This window comes from Garra rufa, chromosome 20 (genome assembly GCF_049309525.1).
Source record: "Garra rufa chromosome 20, GarRuf1.0, whole genome shotgun sequence".
Classification (NCBI taxonomy): domain Eukaryota; kingdom Metazoa; phylum Chordata; class Actinopteri; order Cypriniformes; family Cyprinidae; genus Garra; species Garra rufa.
Genome location: NC_133380.1, coordinates 14,030,244 through 14,050,157, shown reverse-complemented (window position 1 = coordinate 14,050,157; position 19,914 = coordinate 14,030,244). Strand labels below are relative to the sequence as shown.

Below are 19,914 nucleotides of genomic sequence, written 5' to 3'. Positions count from 1 at the left end.
GAACTTTGTCCGGAGAGAAATAGGATTTCTTGAGGTACAACACAGTGGTCGCACTATTAGGATCATTTCTAAGGAAATATTACTGCATATCTGTGAAAAAAAATTGACTGATGTAGATAACAATGTTCAGTATCACAGTCAATGGATTTGACTGTGAGAAGGATTTGGACAGAAGTTCTTTTTTACTCTTGTATAGCTGAGTAACTCAATGCAAAATGTGCCAGTTGCTATGAAGAAGATACGAAAATGCATATTAGTAATAATTCATTAATAATAAATATATTACGATTCAATTGCTGTAACTAATGTAATTATCTAACATTACATACAGTCAAACCAAAAATTATTCAGACACCAGATATAATTTTTTATTTTTTTTTTACTAGTGGGACACCATAGTTTATGTAAGTGAGGATAGCAAAATAAAGTAAACTGTGACATATTCCAAAAAAAATCTTCATACAGTGGACTACTAATAAAATGTATAAAAATTTGATTTGACACTTTGAGCTGACCATGTTTTGTTACGTACCTTTCTATCAAAGTTATCTGACATTATCAAGATGAATTTGTTCTGACACAGTTTAACTCTGAGTTCTTGTCATATTTTAATTACCATTTTCGAAACTATAGCGAATAAACTGTGATAATGTGAGAAATGTTGAAGGTGTCTGAATAAATTTTGGTTTGACTGTAATTTATTTGTGATTATAAAAATTAATTTGTTCTGACACCGTTCAACTCTGAGTTTTTGTCATAATTTTAATTACTATTTTCGAAACTATAGCAAATAAACTGACAATGTGAGAAATGCTGAAGGAATAAATTTTGGTTTGACTGTGTTGAGTTAAAGCTAATAATCACACATATTGTAAGAAAAAACATTCCATACAAACAACTGTATCTACAAGGTGTCAAATAATATTTAAAACACAGATGGTACCTGAGACAGACTCAACCAAGTCTGGCCTTAGAGGACAACATGTTCTCATTGTTCACATTCATTTCTGCTTCAATGACTAGCAGGTCAAGGTTTGACTAGGTACCTTTAGCAGTTAGTCCCACTGGAACATGCAATAACTGCACCAAGCTTTTTCTTATTCTGTTGAAATATCAAGTAAAACATCAGCCAAAGAGTGCACTATGCTTTTTGCATAAAAGTAAATGCTATCCAGGTGCATCTTTCTCTGCATCTTTTAAATAAAACCCTGACCCTCTAGACTGTCAGACACGTAATAATAAAAGCAAGGCCTTGATGTCTTAAGTCATTTAGAAGCAGAGCCTTGACAGATATTACCTGTTTTTCATTCGCTGCAGCTGTTTATATTTCCACAGAACAGCGAAGCATGAAAGCGAACTTACAAAAGCGTCTAATCCTTCCACCCACCACGTCTCCTTTCCATTCACAACCAGGACAGAATTCTCAATATCTTCTCATTAAATAAAACAGTTCTGCTATGATCTCATCACAAGTTTGCCCTTTGGAGAGATGATCGAGGAGCGTAGTTCACTTCTAAATCACTATAATTGAATTCTAGCTGTCAGTCAGCTCTACAGTACTTATGGGTCGTCAGGTTCGCTGTTTACCTGCCTCGCAATGCGACACTTAAGCTAGCTATTAAATTAGCTAATAGTTCAGCACGAAGTGTGCTCTTTGCTGATTTGTTTGTCAGAAAAGGTCAATATCCCAGTTTCAAACACATTAGTAAATACCCAAGTTTGTCCAAACATACATGGTCAAACTCTCAAGAGAAGCGTAAACGCTAGCTTTTGCTAGTTTACTAACAAGCTCAGTACCATCCCTGGTGGAAAAAACTGGTTGGCAGGTTTTAGCTGGTTAACCAGCCTGGTTTTAGCTGGTCATAACTGGTCAGCAGGCTGATTTCCTTGCTGAAAAAACAGCATATGCTGGTTAGGTATGTTTTGGTGCTGGGATGCTGGTCCTTTGCTGGTTTATGCTGGTCCTTTGCTGGATTATGCTGGCCCTTTGCTAGTTTATGCTGGTCCTTTGCTGGTTTATGCTGGTCCTTGACCAGCAACATGACCAGCATAAACCAGCAAAGGACCAGCATTTACCAGCAAAGGACCAGCATTAACCAGCTAAGGACCAGCATTTACCAGCAAAGGACCAGCATTAACCAGCTAAGGACCAGCATTTACCAGCAAAGGACCAGCATTTACCAGCAAAGGACCAGCATTAACCAGCTAAGGACCAGCATTTACCAGCAAAGGACCAGCATTAACCAGCTAAGGACCAGCATTTACCAGCAAAGGACCAGCATTAACCAGCTAAGGACCAGCATTTACCAGCAAAGGACCAGCATTAACCAGCTAAGGACCAGCATTTACCAGCAAAGGACCAGCATTAACCAGCTAAGGACCAGCATTTACCAGCAGAGGACCAGCATTAACCAGCTAAGGACCAGCATTTACCAGCAAAGGACCAGCATTTACCAGCAAAGGACCAGCATTAACCAGCTAAGGACCAGCATTTACCAGCAAAGGACCAGCATTAACCAGCAAAGGACCAGCATTAACCAGCTAAGGACCAGCATTTACCAGCTAAGGACCAGCATTTACCAGCAAAGGACCAGCATTAACCAGCAAAGGACCAGCATTAACCAGCTAAGGACCAGCATTTACCAGCAAAGGACCAGCATTAACCAGCTAAGGACCAGCATTTACCAGCAAAGGACCAGCATTTACCAGCAAAGGACCAGCTAAGGACCAGCATTTACCAGCAAAGGACCAGCATTAACCAGCTAAGGACCAGCATTTACCAGCTAAGGACCAGCATTTATCAGCTAAGGACCAGCATTTACCAGCAAAGGACCAGCATTTACCAGCAAAGGACCAGCATTAACCAGCTAAGGACCAGCATTTACCAGCAAAGGACCAGCATTAACCAGCTAAGGACCAGCATTTACCAGCAAAGGACCAGAATTTACCAGCAAAGGACCAGCATTAACCAGCTAAGGACCAGCATTTACCAGCAAAGGACCAGCATTAACCAGCTAAGGACCAGCATTTACCAGCAAAGGACCAGCATTTACCAGCAAAGGACCAGCATAAACCAGCTAAAACCAGCATCCCAGCACCAAAACATACCTAACAGCATATGCTGTTTTTTCAGCAGGGTTTTTAGAGGGGTTTTGGCCACTTTTCCAGCCTGGCCAGGCCGGTCTTAGCTGTTCAGGCTGGGAAACCTCCAGCTAAAACCAGCCTTACCAGCTAAAACCTTCTACTTCCAGCTAAGACCAGCCAATCAGCCTAGGCTGGTTTTAGCTGTTTTTTCAGCAGGGATTGACATTCAGGCCTTTGAAATACCTTAATAATACACAATAATTGATGTTTCGCTCTCAATAAATGCTGCGGTGACAAGTGAGATGAGGCATTAGCGTTGTTGAGGCCTGTCTTGTGCCCCTGCATAGCAAAGGCTAGCGCTGTTAATGACTCAGGCATAATGCATTCTGTCCACGTAAGCTTCCAATACCCTGGCTAGCACAATGCGAGGAACATGCCAAAACTCAGCGGCCAAACATTCTCTGCTCACTCCCTCATTAACAATGCAGCAACCATCGTTCTATTCATGTTGTGTCGTAAAACTCAAGCCGCTTAGCAAAGCATAAGCAAACAAGTGTGCACCTCATCAGGGAGGCTGGGGTTTAACCAGGGGTTGCTCATTGATAGCCGCTGTCAGAGCGTGAGACAAAGAGAGACAATGGGGAAGCCGAAAGTGAGATTGAAGGTGAGAGAATGATGGACAGGAGAGAGGATTTAGGCTCGGGGTTCAACTGCAGTGAGGCTCAGTTGGCAGCATTAGCTGCGTAATGTCAATTAGCACAGAAAATAATTTAGCTATTTGTTTTTCTTAAGTACAGAGCATTCAGAGTAAGGCTTTTACAATGGATTAAGGTGTCTGGAAGGTTTAAAGGATGAAAAAATAACATTTACATTATTTAAAGCACTTGCATTTATTTAAAAAATATATATAATTAAAAAGTATATTATTTTTCTGTAAAAGGAAAGCGTTAATGGAGCTGTAAAGTTGTTTAAAAGCAGGGGACATCTGGAGTACAAGATGATTCTAGGGAGTGGATATTTTAAGAAAAACAATTTTAATGTTTATAAATTGAATATACTTATATATAATATAAATAGTATACATATAAATATATAAGTGTAAATACATGCAAATATTTTCAAAATATATACTGTATGTGTGTGTCTTTATATGTGACCCTTGACCACAAAACCAGTCATAAGTCACTGGGGTGTATTTATATATAGTCAAAAATACATTGTATGGGTCAAAATTATTGATTTTTATTTTATGCCAAAAATCATTAGGAAATTAAGTAAAGATCATGTTCCATGAAGATTTTTTGTAAAATTCCTACTATAAATATATCAAAATGTAATTTTTGATTAGTAATATGCATTGTTAAGACCTTAATTTTGAGAACTTTAAAAGTGATTTTTTTAGTATTTAGATTTTTTTGCACCCTCAGATTCCAGATTTTCAAATAGACATATCTCGGCCAAATATTGTCCAATTCTAACAAACCATACATCAATAGAAAGCTTATTTATTCAGCTTTCATGTGATGTATACATCTAAGTTTTGTAAAATTTAACCTTATGACTGGTTTTGTGGTCCAGGGTCACATATATGCATAATAAATATACAAAGTACTCACCCATATATTTTGTACATAAAAACTTATTTTGCATGCGATTAATCGCAATTAATCGTTGCCCAGTACTAAAACTAACGTTTGCTTTTTAATATTTGATTTTTTTTAATATCATACTTTTACTCAATGATGACCATTGGGTCATGGGTATTTATTAGTGTTGTCAATCGATTAAAAAATTTACTAATTAATCACACTTTTTTTCTGAAATTAATCATGAATAATCGTGATTAATCCCACCATTAAAGTTTTTAAATATACTTTTATATTGTAATAACTTCACATTCAATCTTCAAATTAATGTATAAACAACAAAAAGTCAGTATATTTTTAATATTTGTTCATTTTTATGACTGAAGGTGAGTATCACTGATATATCAATACCAATAACACATTTTTTGGAAATTAATCATGATTAATTGCGATTAATCCCACCATTAAAGTTTTTAAATATACTTTTATATTGCAATAATTTCACATTCAGTCTTCAAATTAATGTAAAAACAACAAAGAATATCTGTTAATTGTTTTATGACTGAAGGTGAGTATCACTGATACCAATATTACTGATGTCTTTAGGGAACTGTTATTTTTTTTCATAATATTTAACCATTTACTATTGCCATTCAACATTGCAGTATAATTAAGAGCTATCAATTTTAACATTTATTAAACTTAATAAAATAACAACTTCTAATTTAAGTGAACTTAAAACAATCTTCAAATAAACCCATTATTTACCTGTGCCCTTTAAAAGTAGGAAATATACAGAAATTGAAAAAAGTTATCAAACACTAAATACTACATTAAAAATAGATGAATCCTTAAAGCTACAAAAGTTACTTTTTTATTTGTTTTCTTTTGTTCTTTGATTAATAGACATCACAGCAGCTGGGTTATTAGCTTATTTGGCTGCTATTACTTTAAGAGCTGCCGCTGCTGAACATGGTGCGAATCTGACACATGCTCGTAGTTTCATTCGTCATTTAATATGAAATGATACAAAGCACAGTACAATGGCTGACAGGGCAGGTAAATTTGTTTTTACTGACATATGGCCACTGTTGTTCTACTGAAGCTCCCTCGATACCTGTACATTTATCTAAGCTCATCTTTTTATACTCAGCATGGCGGACAAAAAGAAGCCTATAGTTTTTTCTGCAGTAATCAATATAGTCACAAATGCATACCCCAATGCATACCGGTCCATACCACAAAACATTCCCTCATTAGAAACTTTTGAAGTTGTTTTGAATGCCATCCCTCCACTCTGAAGACATGTTAAGCACTTTGCCCTGCAACCCTGCATATTTTGTGCTATTCTAAAGGTTCACATGACCACCTAATTGCAGCGTCCAAACTATTAGTACTCTTGTATTGCTTTTTCCTCAAACACATAAATTGCTCTTTAGTCCCATCTGAATGCATAATTGAAAACATTCATCAGAAAAAGCTAGAAAAACGCCACACAGCGAGGCTGTGAATAGCTGAACCGCAGCCTTGCTGGGTACTATACACAATTGCTTTCATCAGAGGTTTTCTGCCTTGACTCTTATGAGAAAGGTGCACAAGCCGTGAAAGCACATGCAGGCACATCTATTAAGGACAAAATGCACATACACTGTTTTTAATTAACAGCTATGTACTCCAAAACAATACACTGAACTTCATCGAACTTGTTTGTCATTTACAACAGTAGCTAATAACCACTCGTGGACCGTACAGTTTTTCCAGAAGGAGCTTAGCAAACATACAGAAGCATCACATAATAGGGATTTAATTTTAATTATGCTTTGGCATTATCAACTAACAGCGGTGGGCTTTAAATCTACTGCGGTGATTAATTACAAAGAAGGCCAATCTATAAGCACTTTGACAAAAGCAGCAAAGATATAGTCGAATCAAAAGAGTTCACCGGATGTTTGCTTGACACTTCAGGGATCAGTGCTGAGCTGCACAATTGTTTATTGAATTCCGATTAATATTTATAAATCATAAAAGATGCACTTGTACTTTTTGTTTTGTGAACGTATAACAGCATGGCTTAATACCATTACACATTCACATTAGAAGAAAAGAAAAGGTTATAGTGTTCTGTGCCTGCTTTATGATTTCTATAAATGAATGTGAATTACATATAAAGCATGTATGTCAGTGTATAACTTCCAAGGCTTCCAAATATACAGTTGAAGTCAAAATACACCTTGTAGAATCTGCAAAATGTTCATTATTGTACCAAAATAAAAGGGATCATATAAAATGCATGCTATTTTTTATTTAGTCCTGACCTGAATAAGATATTTCACATAAAAGACATTTACTTATTGTCCACAAGAGAAAATAATAGTTTCATTTATAAAAATTACCCTGTTCAAAAGTTTACATACACTTAATTCTTAATACTTAATACTTAATACTATTTTTTTTAGTGATAGTTGTTCATGAGTCCCTTGTTTGTCATGAACCCGCTGTTCTTCAGAAAAATCCTTCAGGTCCCACAAATTATTTGGTTTTTCAGCATTTTTGTGTATTTAAACTCTTTCCAACAATGACTGGCAGAAAAATTCTTCAGGTCCCACAAATTATTATTATTTGTGTGTGTGTGTGTGTGTGTGTGTGTGTGTGTGTGTGTGTGTGTGTGTGTGTGTGTGTGTGTGTGTGTGTGTGTGTGTGTGTGTATTTGAACCCTTTCCAACAATGATTGTATGATTTTGAGATCCATCTTTTCACACTGAGGACATCTGAGGAACCAGAAGGAAACATGATGCATTGAGAGGCAGGGGTGTAAACTTTTGAAAAAAAAAAAAATCTTATTTTGCCTAAATATCATTTTTTTCATTTAGTACTGCCCTTCAGAAGCTATAGAAGATACTTGCATGATACTTGCATTCCCAGAAGCCAAAATAAGTTAAATTTACCCTGACCTTCAAAGTTTCAGAAGTTTTCACCCCCCGGCTCTTCATGCGACGTGTTTCCTTCTGAAACATCAGTGATCATTTGAACCTTCTTTAATAATAGCATATGAGTCCCTCAGCTGTCCTCAGTGTGAAAAGATCATACAGTCATTGTTGCAAAGGGTTGAAAAATATTACATGCTGCTTGAGGTTTGAACATAGTTTTAGTAGATGAAATCAAACCGGCAAACCAAGAAATAGAATCAAGCTTGTATTACACAAAAAGAGAAAAGCCATAATTCATTATTAAATGCTTTAGTCATTTGGATGCATGCAGTGTATAGTTACTTCAAAAGATCCTTTGTGTGAAGTAACAATGTTAGAAAAACATTGGCTTTCATCATTTCCTTTCACTTTAGAAATAGCATTTTCCATATGCTGTTTTCTTAGGAAGCATCAATGGGTTTTAAAATGCTTTGATGAAGAAAAGCTCTAACTCGCCACATTTGAATGTTGGAGAAAAGAAAATCACAGTTGCTATGACATCTGTAGATGCTATTCTTGCTTGCTAAGCCATACAGTGAATGAACAGACAGGTTAAGGCCACTAGCACTTCACAGAATTGTTCTAAAAGTCCTCTTTTTTCTCATTATGTAGCCGTGCCAGACAGAGCGCGGCAGTGATCACTCAGGTGGAGTGGGGTAAACTACCACTGGCTTTCCTTCCAGCTGACAAGCAGTGTTTATCATCAATCTGATCCATCTCAACAATAGGGTTTACAAATGATCCCCCACCCTTCTTTCCCTGCACTTAATTTACAGTGCTTCACTATCAGTCACAATCTCTTGTTCTTTGTCTACCACAAAGAACATTGAGTAGATGAACACAAATAGAATTTGCTTAGAATCTCTGTATCGTTCTTGGCATCTCACAAACTTTTCATTTTCAAGCTGTTTCCTATCAACTCTGATCAATCCTTCCTTTGCATGCTTGTACATAAACATGCACATATTTACCAACAGTATAAATATACCACAAGCTGTGGAAGCTACTTTGAAACTAGTTTACCAAACTACAAACTAGCCAGAAGTTAGAAAGTAGTAACTAGTTAATAGTTAGCTAGACTACAAGCCTTTTTTTGTATTTCAAAAAATCTATTTTGAATATATGCTGTTCTTTTAAACATGTTATTTATCATAGAATTATAAAAAAGTATCACAAGTTTCAAAAAATATTAAGCAGCATAACTGTTTCCAACCCTGTTAATAAATGAGCATATCAGAATTATTTGTGAAGGATCATGTGACACTGAAGTTGTTTTAAATAGCTAAAAATAGAGAATTGTCATTTTAAATTGTAATAATATTTTACATTATTACTGTATTTTGAGCAAATAAAAGAAGCCTTGATGAGCATACGAGACTTGTTAAAAAAAAAATCTTACTAATCCCTAACTTTTGAAATTTGAGTTTAAATTGATTTTTAAATTTTATGGGCATTTTTACCTTTATAAAGCCATTTTTTCTAAATGTGTGCATCATCTTTTGAGTCAAATTCTTACATTTAATCAGTCAATTATAATTAAATCAGTATAAAAAAAAACACCTTTGCAGAAGTTGCATATGAAGTGGCATTTAGATTTATTTACACGTTAAAGCAGCTATATTTTAAATTATTTTAAAAGTGAAAAGATACTTTGAAAGTGAAATTAAAATCGCCAGTAGGTGGCAGCAAGTCGCTGTTAATAAGTGAGTCATTGCGATTGAACCGAATCATTTAAACAGTTGATTCATTCAGGAACGAATCACCGTCATGTTATTTAGAGACTCAAAACAGTGCTGTGGCTGTGTTTGAAATTATTTTTATTGGCGAAATTGATCAAAAACATTAAAAGATGTATGTTTTAGACAGCATATTTCCTATTAACTTCTTGTTTATTGAACTGTTGTATAAAATCAATATTACAATTGTAGTTGATTTTTTAAAGAAAAAACAGCACTCTTCGTGTGATATTGATTAATATGAAATGATATAAATATATACATTTTCTTCCCCATGTCTTGAATTATGTGATCATTCTAAATGCATGACTGAATCATGTAGTGAAAGAACGCACTCTAAATGTGTACTTACTAGAATTTATCACGTAATGTAACATTATGCGTACAGTCTGTAGGTGTGTTTTGTTTGTAAAATGCCACAGAGAAACTTGAATCTCTAAATCAAGCCTGCATGTCAAACATATTGTATCTATTAAAAGTACACCTGTGAGCATGCAACAAGGGAGCATTTGCAAAAAGAATCGGGTCTTTTCTCTGCACCACATGTTGTTGTGGTGGCAATCTCTGAACCACATCTTCATAATTAATGGAACCCTCAGGACACACTCATCCACAGTCATGTTAAAGCTCTCGATCTCACGCCCCATGAGTTCCCAGCATGCCGCCGTGATATCAAAACACTGTTTTCTGACAGCCTGTTTTATATAGATACAAGCATATGTTACCCATAGCGAAACCCTGTTAATGGCCCTCATAAGAGACAAAACAGCTTCTGTGCATTTTATATCAGACAAAAGTTACATCTTAAAGCAGAGCATAAAGGAGAAAACAGGTGGGGTGGAGGACTGCACCCCTATATTCAATCTGTTAATAAGAATCAATACTTGTCAAGAGGACCTAAGGGATGGAGGAATATGCATACAGTGAGGGGGAAAAAAATGATCCCCTGCTGATTTTGTATGTTCGCTCACTGACAAAGAAATGATCAGTCTATAATTTTAATGGTAGGTTTATTTTAACAGTGAGAGAGTATAACAACAAAAAAGTTCTGATTTGATTTAAATAAGTATTTGATCCCCTATCAATCAGCAAGATTTCTGGCTCCCAGGTGTATCCCAGGTGTCTTTTATACAGGTAATGATCTGAGATTAGGAACGCTCTCATAAAGGGAGTGCTCCTAATCTCAGTTTGTTACCTGTATAAAAGACACCTTTTCACAGAAGCAATCAATCAATCAGATTACAAACTCTTCACCATGGCCAAGACCAAAGAGCTGTCCAAGGATGTCAGGGACAAGATTGTAGACCTACACAAGACTGGAATGGGCTACAAGACCATTTCCAAGCAGCTTGGTGAGAAGGTGGCAACAGTTGGTGCGATTATTTGCAAATGTAAGAAACACAAAATAATTGTCAATCTCCCTCAGTCTGGGGCTCCATGCAAGATCTCACCGCATGGAGTGTCAGTGATTATGAGAATGGTGAGGAATCAGCCCAGAACTACATGGGAGGATCTTGTCGATGATCTCAAGACAGCTGGGACCATAGTCACCAAGAAAACAATTGGTAACACACTACCCTGTGAAGGTCTGAAATCCTGCAGCGCCCGCAAGGTCCCCCTGCTCAAGAAAGCACATGTACAGGCCTAATGAACATCTGAATGATTCAAAGGAGAACTGGGTGAAAGTGTTGTGGTCAGATGAGACCAAAATCAAGCTCTTTGGCATCAACTCAACTCACCGTGTTTGGAGGACAAGAAATGCTGCCTATGACCCTAAGAACACCATCCCCATTGTCAAACATGGAGGTGGAAACATTATGCTTTGGGGGTGTTTTTTTCTGCTAAGGGGACAGGACAACTACACCACATCAAAAGGACGATGGACGGGGCCATGTACTGTCAGGGCCATTGCATTGAAGCAAGCCAGGGCATTGAAAATGGGTCGTGGATGGGTATGACCCAAAACACACAGCCAAGGCAACAAAGGAGTGGCTCAACAAGAAGCACATAAAGGTTCTGGAGTGGCCTAGCCAGTTTCCAGACCTTAATCCCTTAGAAAATCTGTGGAGGGAGCTAAAGGTTCGAGTTTCCAAACGTCAGCCTCGAAACCTTAATGACTTGGAGAAGATCTGCAATGAGGAGTCGGACAAAATCTCTCCTGAGATGTGTGCAAACTTGGTGGCCAACTACAAGAAACATCTGACCTCTGTGATTGCCAACAAGGGTTTTGCTGAGTCATGTTTTGCGAAGGGGTGAAATACTTATTACTTAGTTGTTATCAATTGTTTTCTTAGTGACTATGGTCCCAGGTGCCTTTAGATCATTGACAAGATCCTCCCGTGTAGTTCTGGGCTGATTCCTCACCGTTCACCGAAACTCCACTAGGTGAGATCTTGCATGGAGCCCCAGACCAAAGGAGATTGACAGTTATTTTGTGTTTCTTCCAACTGTTGCCACCTTCTCACCAAGCTGCTTGGCAATCGTCTTGTAGCCCATTCTGGGCTTGTGTAGGTCTACAATCTTGTCCCTGACATCCTTGGACAGCTCTTTGGTCTTGGCCATGGTGAAGAGAGTGAAGAGAGTGCTCCTAATCTTAGCTCATAACCTGTATAAAAGACACATGGAAGCCAGAAATCTTGCTGATTGATAGGGGGTCAAATACTTATTACACTCATTAAAATGCAAATCAATTTATAACTTTTTTGAAATTAGTTTTTCTGGATTTGTTTGTTATTCTGTCTCTCACTGTTCAAATAACCCTACCATTAAAATTATAGACTGATAATTTCTTTGTCAGTGGGCAAATGTACAAAATCAGCAGGGGATCAAATACATTTTTTTCTCACTGTTCGGATTGATAACACAAGGAAGTGGCTTGTGTTGTAATGTACTGCCAGACAGGAGGTGAAGGGTCTCGAATGACTACAATCAAAGTTTTTTTTCTGCCCACATGAGACCCACACATCCTCAAAGGACATAAGTGAGCTCACAACAACAGGCCACCCATGAAATTGCACCAGCATTTCTGTTATCGTAATATAATTTGGCTAAATGAGTAGGCAGCATGTGGGTGTAACGAAATTAGGGTGTAAGCAGATTGGATAACGCCCGTCCCGTCTGCACAAAACGCTTAATGTTTTGACATACAGGACAGATTCCAAATGAGACATGTTGCCACTCTGCAAAGCGACATGTGAAAGCTACACTGTGAGTTGCGAATTTAAGCTCAAGTATGGCTGAGACGGAAAAAAGTCTGACAGCTAACCAAGGGCGAGCCAAAAAAAAAGCAAGACTGGGGAAAGGCAAAGAAAGCCAAATGGCTTCTTGGAAGAAGCTCTCAGAAAGAGAGAAAAAGAAGGTGGGGGTGAGTTTTTTTGTAAAAAGGCTCTCAGGAATGTTAGTCATTCTCTCTCGTTGCTGTTTTTTTGGAGAGATGTTGCCACTTACGCTGCCAACATCCACTTAGTGTCAACCGAGATTGCTATTTGCCTATTGCCGTAAAAATATTTTCAACAACAGCCCACAAATAGCCATAGGAAGCATACGTAAGGCCATTATTGTTGTTGGGAAAACAAGATAATTTACAAACACAAAAAAGTTGCACTTTAGAATGATTAGAAATCTGAGATAAGAGGTAAAACAGGTTCCAATACAGCTCTGTTACAGCTCTTGGCTCGTAGAGGTAGTTCAATTCACCCTATTTCTGCTCATTTCTCTGTGTGCCCATCAAGTTGGATGGTGCAAACTTTGATCATGCCCCTCATGAAGTAAAACTACTTCTTTTGTTTTTGTTAAACTTTAGCAGGTGTGGAAAAAGCTGCAAAAACATGGCATTGAGAAGCCAAACTCCATCAGTCACTAGTTTTGATGGTTTGCAAACTGACTGAGAGACTGTATTTCATGCATTGCATCAATGAAACAATTGAAAATATGATTTTCAGTTTAACCACAGAAATTATATTTAAAGGCCTTTATCACAACTTACAATAATCTGGATGCCTCAAAGTGGCAATTTTGATGAAGCATCTTTACCAGGACCTAAAAGCAATATTTAATGCATTAATGTACATGGGAAAGATTTACTAAACAGGGCAAATTAGCGTTACAGCGCAATTCCATAAAAGCGCTAATGGGAGGGGAAAATTCTGCATGTGATTTACTGACAATGCGCACATTAAAAAAACACAGACGCAGCCAGATCTGCTTTAAGAGATTTTTTTTTGGGGGGGGGGGGGGGGGGGGCATTAAATAATGGCGCAAATGGCGTAAATCACGTGATTCCTTTTAATACTCATCTCCTATAAATTTGGTGTCTGAACAAACGCATATTAAATAAGGTTAGGTTAGTAATTCTTCACTGCACATCTTCCTAACAGTACTATTTTAGAAAATAAACATAGAATAGAGAGACCTAGTGTTAGAGGGTCAAGATCTAAAGGACAGAGGAAAACATGGAGATGAACTGAAATACAATGAAGAAGTGTTTTTAGTGACTAAAAACTTCAATAGTATTATAATTCATAATTAGAAAGACAAAGGATGTCCACTTTTATGAAAAAAGTGTACTATTTTGCCCAAATGATTAAAAATAAAAATCTGTTATTTTAAATGTTAAAATGTTATTATAACAGCATTACAATACGCATTATTAAAAACCATTTTGAGATTCGCTAAACATTCAGTTCAGTAAATTAAGTTTTTCTAAAAAAATTCTAGCACTCCAATGCCAATACTATTCAATAAACTAGAGGCAGAGAGGCAATTTCTATTAGCTTGTCAAGGAACAGGCATTTCTTCAGGGAGTTTTATTTTATAATGCATTGCCTGAATATCTCCTTGCCCTTAGGTACTGTAAAAACATATTAAAATTGTTTTATGCATTGATAAGTCCAAAATAAAACTTGGCTGCGCTTTGATTTATCATGATGTGACAAACACAAAGAAAGCCAACAAGTCACAGCCTTGTAAAAGCGCAGATGAGATAACCAAGCTATAAAAGTGTGAAATTGTATTTATCTGTTATTTTACCGCATGCAGCAAACTTTTTCCAGCCTTTCTCTTTGGATGATTTCTAAATAAACAAAACTCCCATCTGGTTCTCATATTGCCTTTCTTAATAATTCGTTCTTTAAATAATAATAAATTATACATTTCAGTATACCATGTTCAATGCCCAGAAAGGTAGTAAGAACATTGATAAAATAGTCCATGTGCTCAGTGGTTCAACCGTAACGAGAATACTTTTTGTGCGCAAAGAAAACAAAAAATACTTTATTCAACAATTTCCTCTCTTCTAAGAAAGTTTATCTTCTTCCAAAGATAAACGAAGGCCTTACAGGTTTGGAACAACATGATGGTGAGTAATTAATGACAGAATTTTCATTTTTGGGTGAAATATTTCAGATCAACAAACCTCTATTCATTACTGGAGGATAAAATTCAAACTCACTCAATGCTATTTTCGCCAAGTGCAACCGGTTGACCCAGGAGATCTTGCTGACGGGGCTTGGTGTGTTGAAGACCACTGTGAAGCTCACAGGACGGCCAGACCTACAGTGTATGAGAAAAACATAGAACAGGTGGTGAGATACAATGATCTAACCAACATGGGAGTGTTGCCATGGCCCTTTGAGTTAGATAATCTTGTAAAATTTCCATAAAAACACATCCCAACATGGTGGTCCCTTAATTATCAGTATTAATAATACAGTGAAATAGTTTTGCTGCAGTGCACCAAGGAGCCCTGGGGAGAGCAGCTGCCACTCTCCCCAATACAGCTTGATCTCAAGCTGAGTCTGGATCTGTGTGCTGACTCTTATTTTTTGTGAAGTCTGTGCTTGTAGAAGGAAAAAGCAGACAGCAGAGATGAAGACGGCATGGAGATGCCTATGTGGAGAAGGAGGGAGAGGGTCAGGCCAGAAGATGAGGTGAGCATACCAAGTTAATCTGCATTCTAAGCCAAGATGTTTAGCCAGGTTAATGGACCAGAACTTTTCAGCAATGACTTCTACAAGGGGGGGATGAGATAGCATGGCCAAGCACTGTGTGTTTCTGGATGGTATGAGGTTTATAATAGGAGTTATTGAGGAAGACTGGTTACAAGAAACCCACCTAGATTTGACAATTTAAAATCAAAAATGTGATTCAGTTTCTGGATTTGATCATTATAAACTCTATTATCTAAACCTCAGATGTATCCATAGTAGGCAGGTCAGTTCTTATGAGGTGCAATTGTGTCCATAAGATCATATGTACACACCCTTTGCAGAATCAGTCAAACAATCATGATATATAATAATCATAAATAAATAAAACAACAATTAAAAGAGCAGGCTTCAGGGGCATTTCCTCAGAGGCAGTGTCTCCTCAAAATAATGGATGAGAAAAAAATAATGTAAAATTTAACATTAAAAACTGTATACAGTCAAGCCCGAAATTATTCATTCCCCTAGCAAATTCTGACTTAAAGTTACTTCTACTAATTCAACCAGCAAGTTTGTTTTTGACCAGAAATGACACAGGCTTCTCCCAAAAGATAATAAGATGATGTACAAGAGGCATCATTGTGGAAAAACATATTTCTCAGCTTTTATTTGCATTTGAACAAAAAGTGTCATGTCCAAAATTATTCAGACCCTTTGCAAACTGTCAAAGTCTATGGTAAAATCCAAAGTTCTATACCATTCCAAATAGTCCAAGCTGTTTTAAAGCATCCTAATTACCCTGATTCATTGGGAACAGCTGTTTTAATCAACTCAACAGGTGAAAAACAGAAGCTCTCTACTGTTGGTTTGTGGACAGTCATGGCTAAGACAAAGGAGCTCACTGAGGACCTGCGGCTGCACATTGTGGCTGCTCATAAGTCAGGAAAGGACTATAAGACCATATCTAAATGTTTTGAAGTTCCAGTGGCTACAGTGCAAAGTATTATTAAAAAATACAAGACGTTCCGCACTGTAAAAAATCTCAGAGGACGTGGTCGGAAGCCATGAAACAAAGTGAGTTTTTAGTGAGTCAGCTTGGTGAAATTTAAAGTAAATCTCTGTCTGTGATTAATATTTACAGAGTTTAATGACCAATGATCCGAAAAATTAAAAAATTGTTAAAAGTTAACCATTAAAAAGAACAGCTGAATATAACTTCTCAAAATATATTGTTTTGTTAGTTATTACGCTGGAATAAATGTAAAATGCTTTAAATCACAACTTGATGACATTCATATTTGAGGACTTTGCCTCTTCACTTCAGCACACTATCTGTGTTATATCTTAAAGAAGCCTGTGTGCATAAATTAAGTATTGTGAAACACTCTTCCTTAAACTAACTACAGTATATAAAGGAAGTTTCTGCAGTATGAAAACTTACAAGCCAAAAAGTAGTTTTGCACTCTTCTTAATACAGCCGTCCATGTCAGGAACCCATTTTACACTTGTAAAAATACTTTGACTCTTACATTTCTAACACGGTGCCTGCTATAGAGAGTCTTTCAGCAAAGGCTCAGGGACACGGAAAGCAATTCACATTCAAACATCATTAGAAGGTAATTGACTGGAGAATACGATGACGCCTGCCTTGGCTACTGTCACACCAGCAGCCTCTGCCTGCTCGGCATTCATTTCCAGCCCAGGGGAGACAGAACGAGTCAGAGAGAGAGAGAGCGCGAGAGAAAGAAAAAAGGTAGGAAGAAAAGCATGAAGTGCAAAGACACAGATATAGAAGAATGAACTAAAACCTTCGAAGACGCTCCGAGATAAAGAAAGCGAATTCCGACTGAAATGCAGGTGACGCTTGGCTCCTTCCCAGAATGGCAAATGCAAACAACAACTCACAGATTTCCTTCACTCAGCACAATGGCTTCACGGGGGAAAATAAGCAAAAAGAGGAGGGATAGGGGGAGGGCTGGTTGTTCAGAGCGGAGTAAGAGCGCTCTATGCTTAATTTGATTCTTGGGATAAAGCTGGGCACCCACATCGGTCTAAACATGATAAACAGAATGGCCCTGGGTTCCTCCCGCTGGCTGATTGAAAATCTGGGTGGTTGCGAGAGGCTGTGCAAGTTTGTGTGTCTCTGTGTGGCCTGAATGAAGAAACAGCAGAAGAGGCAGACTCCCAGGCAGAAAGGGCAGGATGGAGAGCAGAGAACAGACTGATTTATGGCTGCAGGTCAGTGCTGTGGCATGTGTGTGACACTAATGCAGAATGACAGGACAGATGGTGGAATGGAAGCAAGACACTCAGCTCTTCTCCGTGCCGATTGGAGGAGACTGTAAATCACCCAGGAAGTGGCTTTGGAGAAAGCACTCTATGCCTATAAGCTCTATAAACCCCACGCCCATTAGTCCAAGATCAATTGACCTGTCAAATTCACACTTAACCTTGGGTTAACATCTTTTTAAAACCAAGTTAAGGCCTCTTTTAAACTCTGGCTTAAGCGTAGTCTCACAAAATGCTTTGACGTTGTTTAGCCACAGACAGCTAATCATAAACTGCCTCAGTTCTTACCTTATTAAATATTCATATGCTTTCACGCTGTGTTTAATTTCAGGGTGTAAGTGAAACAGTGAAAGCAAATGCATTAACTTGAGTGACAAATTTTTTTTTTCTGTTTTTTTCTAGAGATTTTTCTAGTGTGTTACTGAATCTATGTGGCTAATCTGTATTTGTCCAATCAATGTTACTAACCTCATAAATATGCACATTTCTAAATCACAAACAATTAGTAGCCATTGGTTTGATTGCCAGCGAAGTGATAAAATGTATTCTTTCATGGCAACGCAAGTCACTTTAAACAAAAGCATAATTCAAAATACATACAAATCTAAACTACAAATGTAAATAACACCATAAAGCCAGGGTTTGCAAATATGCAGTATAACAATTTTAAACCTGGCAACCTAAAATAATATAATAACCAAGGATGAAATATAAACAATCTTGGGTTGACAGGTTCAGGTGTGAAAAGGGATGTAGCATCTGGGTATGCAGGGTAAAACAGAAGTAATAAAAAATTATTTGCGGCACACCAAGGTGCAGAAGAGACTTTCAAAACTACCCATTCTTTCTACTGAGAACACTCAAAGCCTTAAACTAAACATCAAGGACACCGTGGATGAATTTACCAAAAGAAAAAAGGCCCAGAGAATACAACTAAAATGAGTGAGTAATGTTTTTTTCTTTCTTTTTGCATTGTAGGCTGCTGTGCCAAAACGGTGTTTGCATGCATTAGTTTAGTAAATACTAATATTAATAAAATAATAAAATGATTATGAGATTACAGTGATAATATGTTTAGAATTAAGTCAAAAATACCAGAATAAAGTTGCGTGAATAAAGTAATTTAATTAATTTGAAGTCTGTGGAGTCCAACCTTTCCTTCTTCACATGTATTTAACATGGAAAACAGCAATGAAAATGTTCTAAAGGTTGAAGTAGGTTCCTTCTTGGTTAACTGACTGATTCATAGAAAAAAAAGTTATATAGTTGTTTTTTCTGAGGTAAATGTTATGTTACAACTGTTATGACTATTCACAAGCTGTTTTATTGATTGATCGATTACATGAGACATTTGTTTTATTAAATCTGAAGTCTTCTGATATTCATTCATGTTTATTTTGTGCTATAACTAGTAGTAAAAAGGAAAAGACTATTGATTTACATGCCGCTTGAAGTGAGGTGAATACATTGATCTCACATTACATTAAAGAGTGTAATAACATTTATTGTTTGCATTCCGTGATAAAAATTTATTAGAATTCAAAGGCTGAGACTGTCATATTAAAAGTAACAAAGCACAAAGCTTATTGTGAGTATTGGGTGGCTGGCGCACAATAAATAATGCATGGACTTGAAAACATCAAATATTTTCAAGCATTAATACCATTAATAAAACAGCTTGTGAATAGACACGTAGCATTATTTCCCTCAGAAAAAAAAACAAGTTTGAGGTCACTTTAACCTACAGTATGTTAAATGTTTTGGGGGCTAGAATTTATTTTGCATATATAGGCCCAAGGCTGACTTGCTTTGCCACTGCACTTGTAAAATGTATTTTATGTGGCTAAAAAGCTGATTTAAATAAAGTGTACGAATAGTTCTCAGTAGACCCAGAAGAAAAACAACATTCTAGTTTGAAAAACTTGAAGGCTTGCCTCTGTTTCAGCCATTTGTCAGTACACTATATTAATATTTCGTTCTCAATCAAGCCGCCGTGTTTTTGTCAATGTGTAACAGGCAGGACACGTAGGCGCATACACGGATTTGCAGCAAGTTGAATGGGGGATGTTAATTATCCTGTTCCCTGAATGTGCATCAGCCTCCATGGCAGCGCTTTGGAATTCCACGTGTCACCGTCCTCTCTTGCTGCTTGCTGAGAGGAGTTATCTGATGGTAGAAAAGGCTCCTAGACTAACAGCAGGAGAAAAACAAAGAACAGTGGATGCATGCTGGGAACTGCCTCTCTCCCTGGGCCTGTATGCGTGTGTTTGTTAAAGAGAACGATAGGTAAAGAGAGCGAGGATTTGTGCATTTGTACCAAAGAGAGAAA

General features: G+C 37.2%; 1 protein-coding gene across 1 annotated transcript in view; it reads right to left on the bottom strand.

The window, feature by feature from the left end:
* Positions 1–19,914, bottom strand: part of arhgef10la (Rho guanine nucleotide exchange factor (GEF) 10-like a) — a 153,534-nt gene that overhangs the window by 53,582 nt on the left and 80,038 nt on the right. Inside the window, exon 18 of the mRNA XM_073825406.1 lies at positions 14,822–14,922. Coding sequence (XP_073681507.1) covers positions 14,822–14,922 — 101 coding nt within the window. The remainder of the gene's footprint in view (positions 1–14,821; positions 14,923–19,914) is intronic.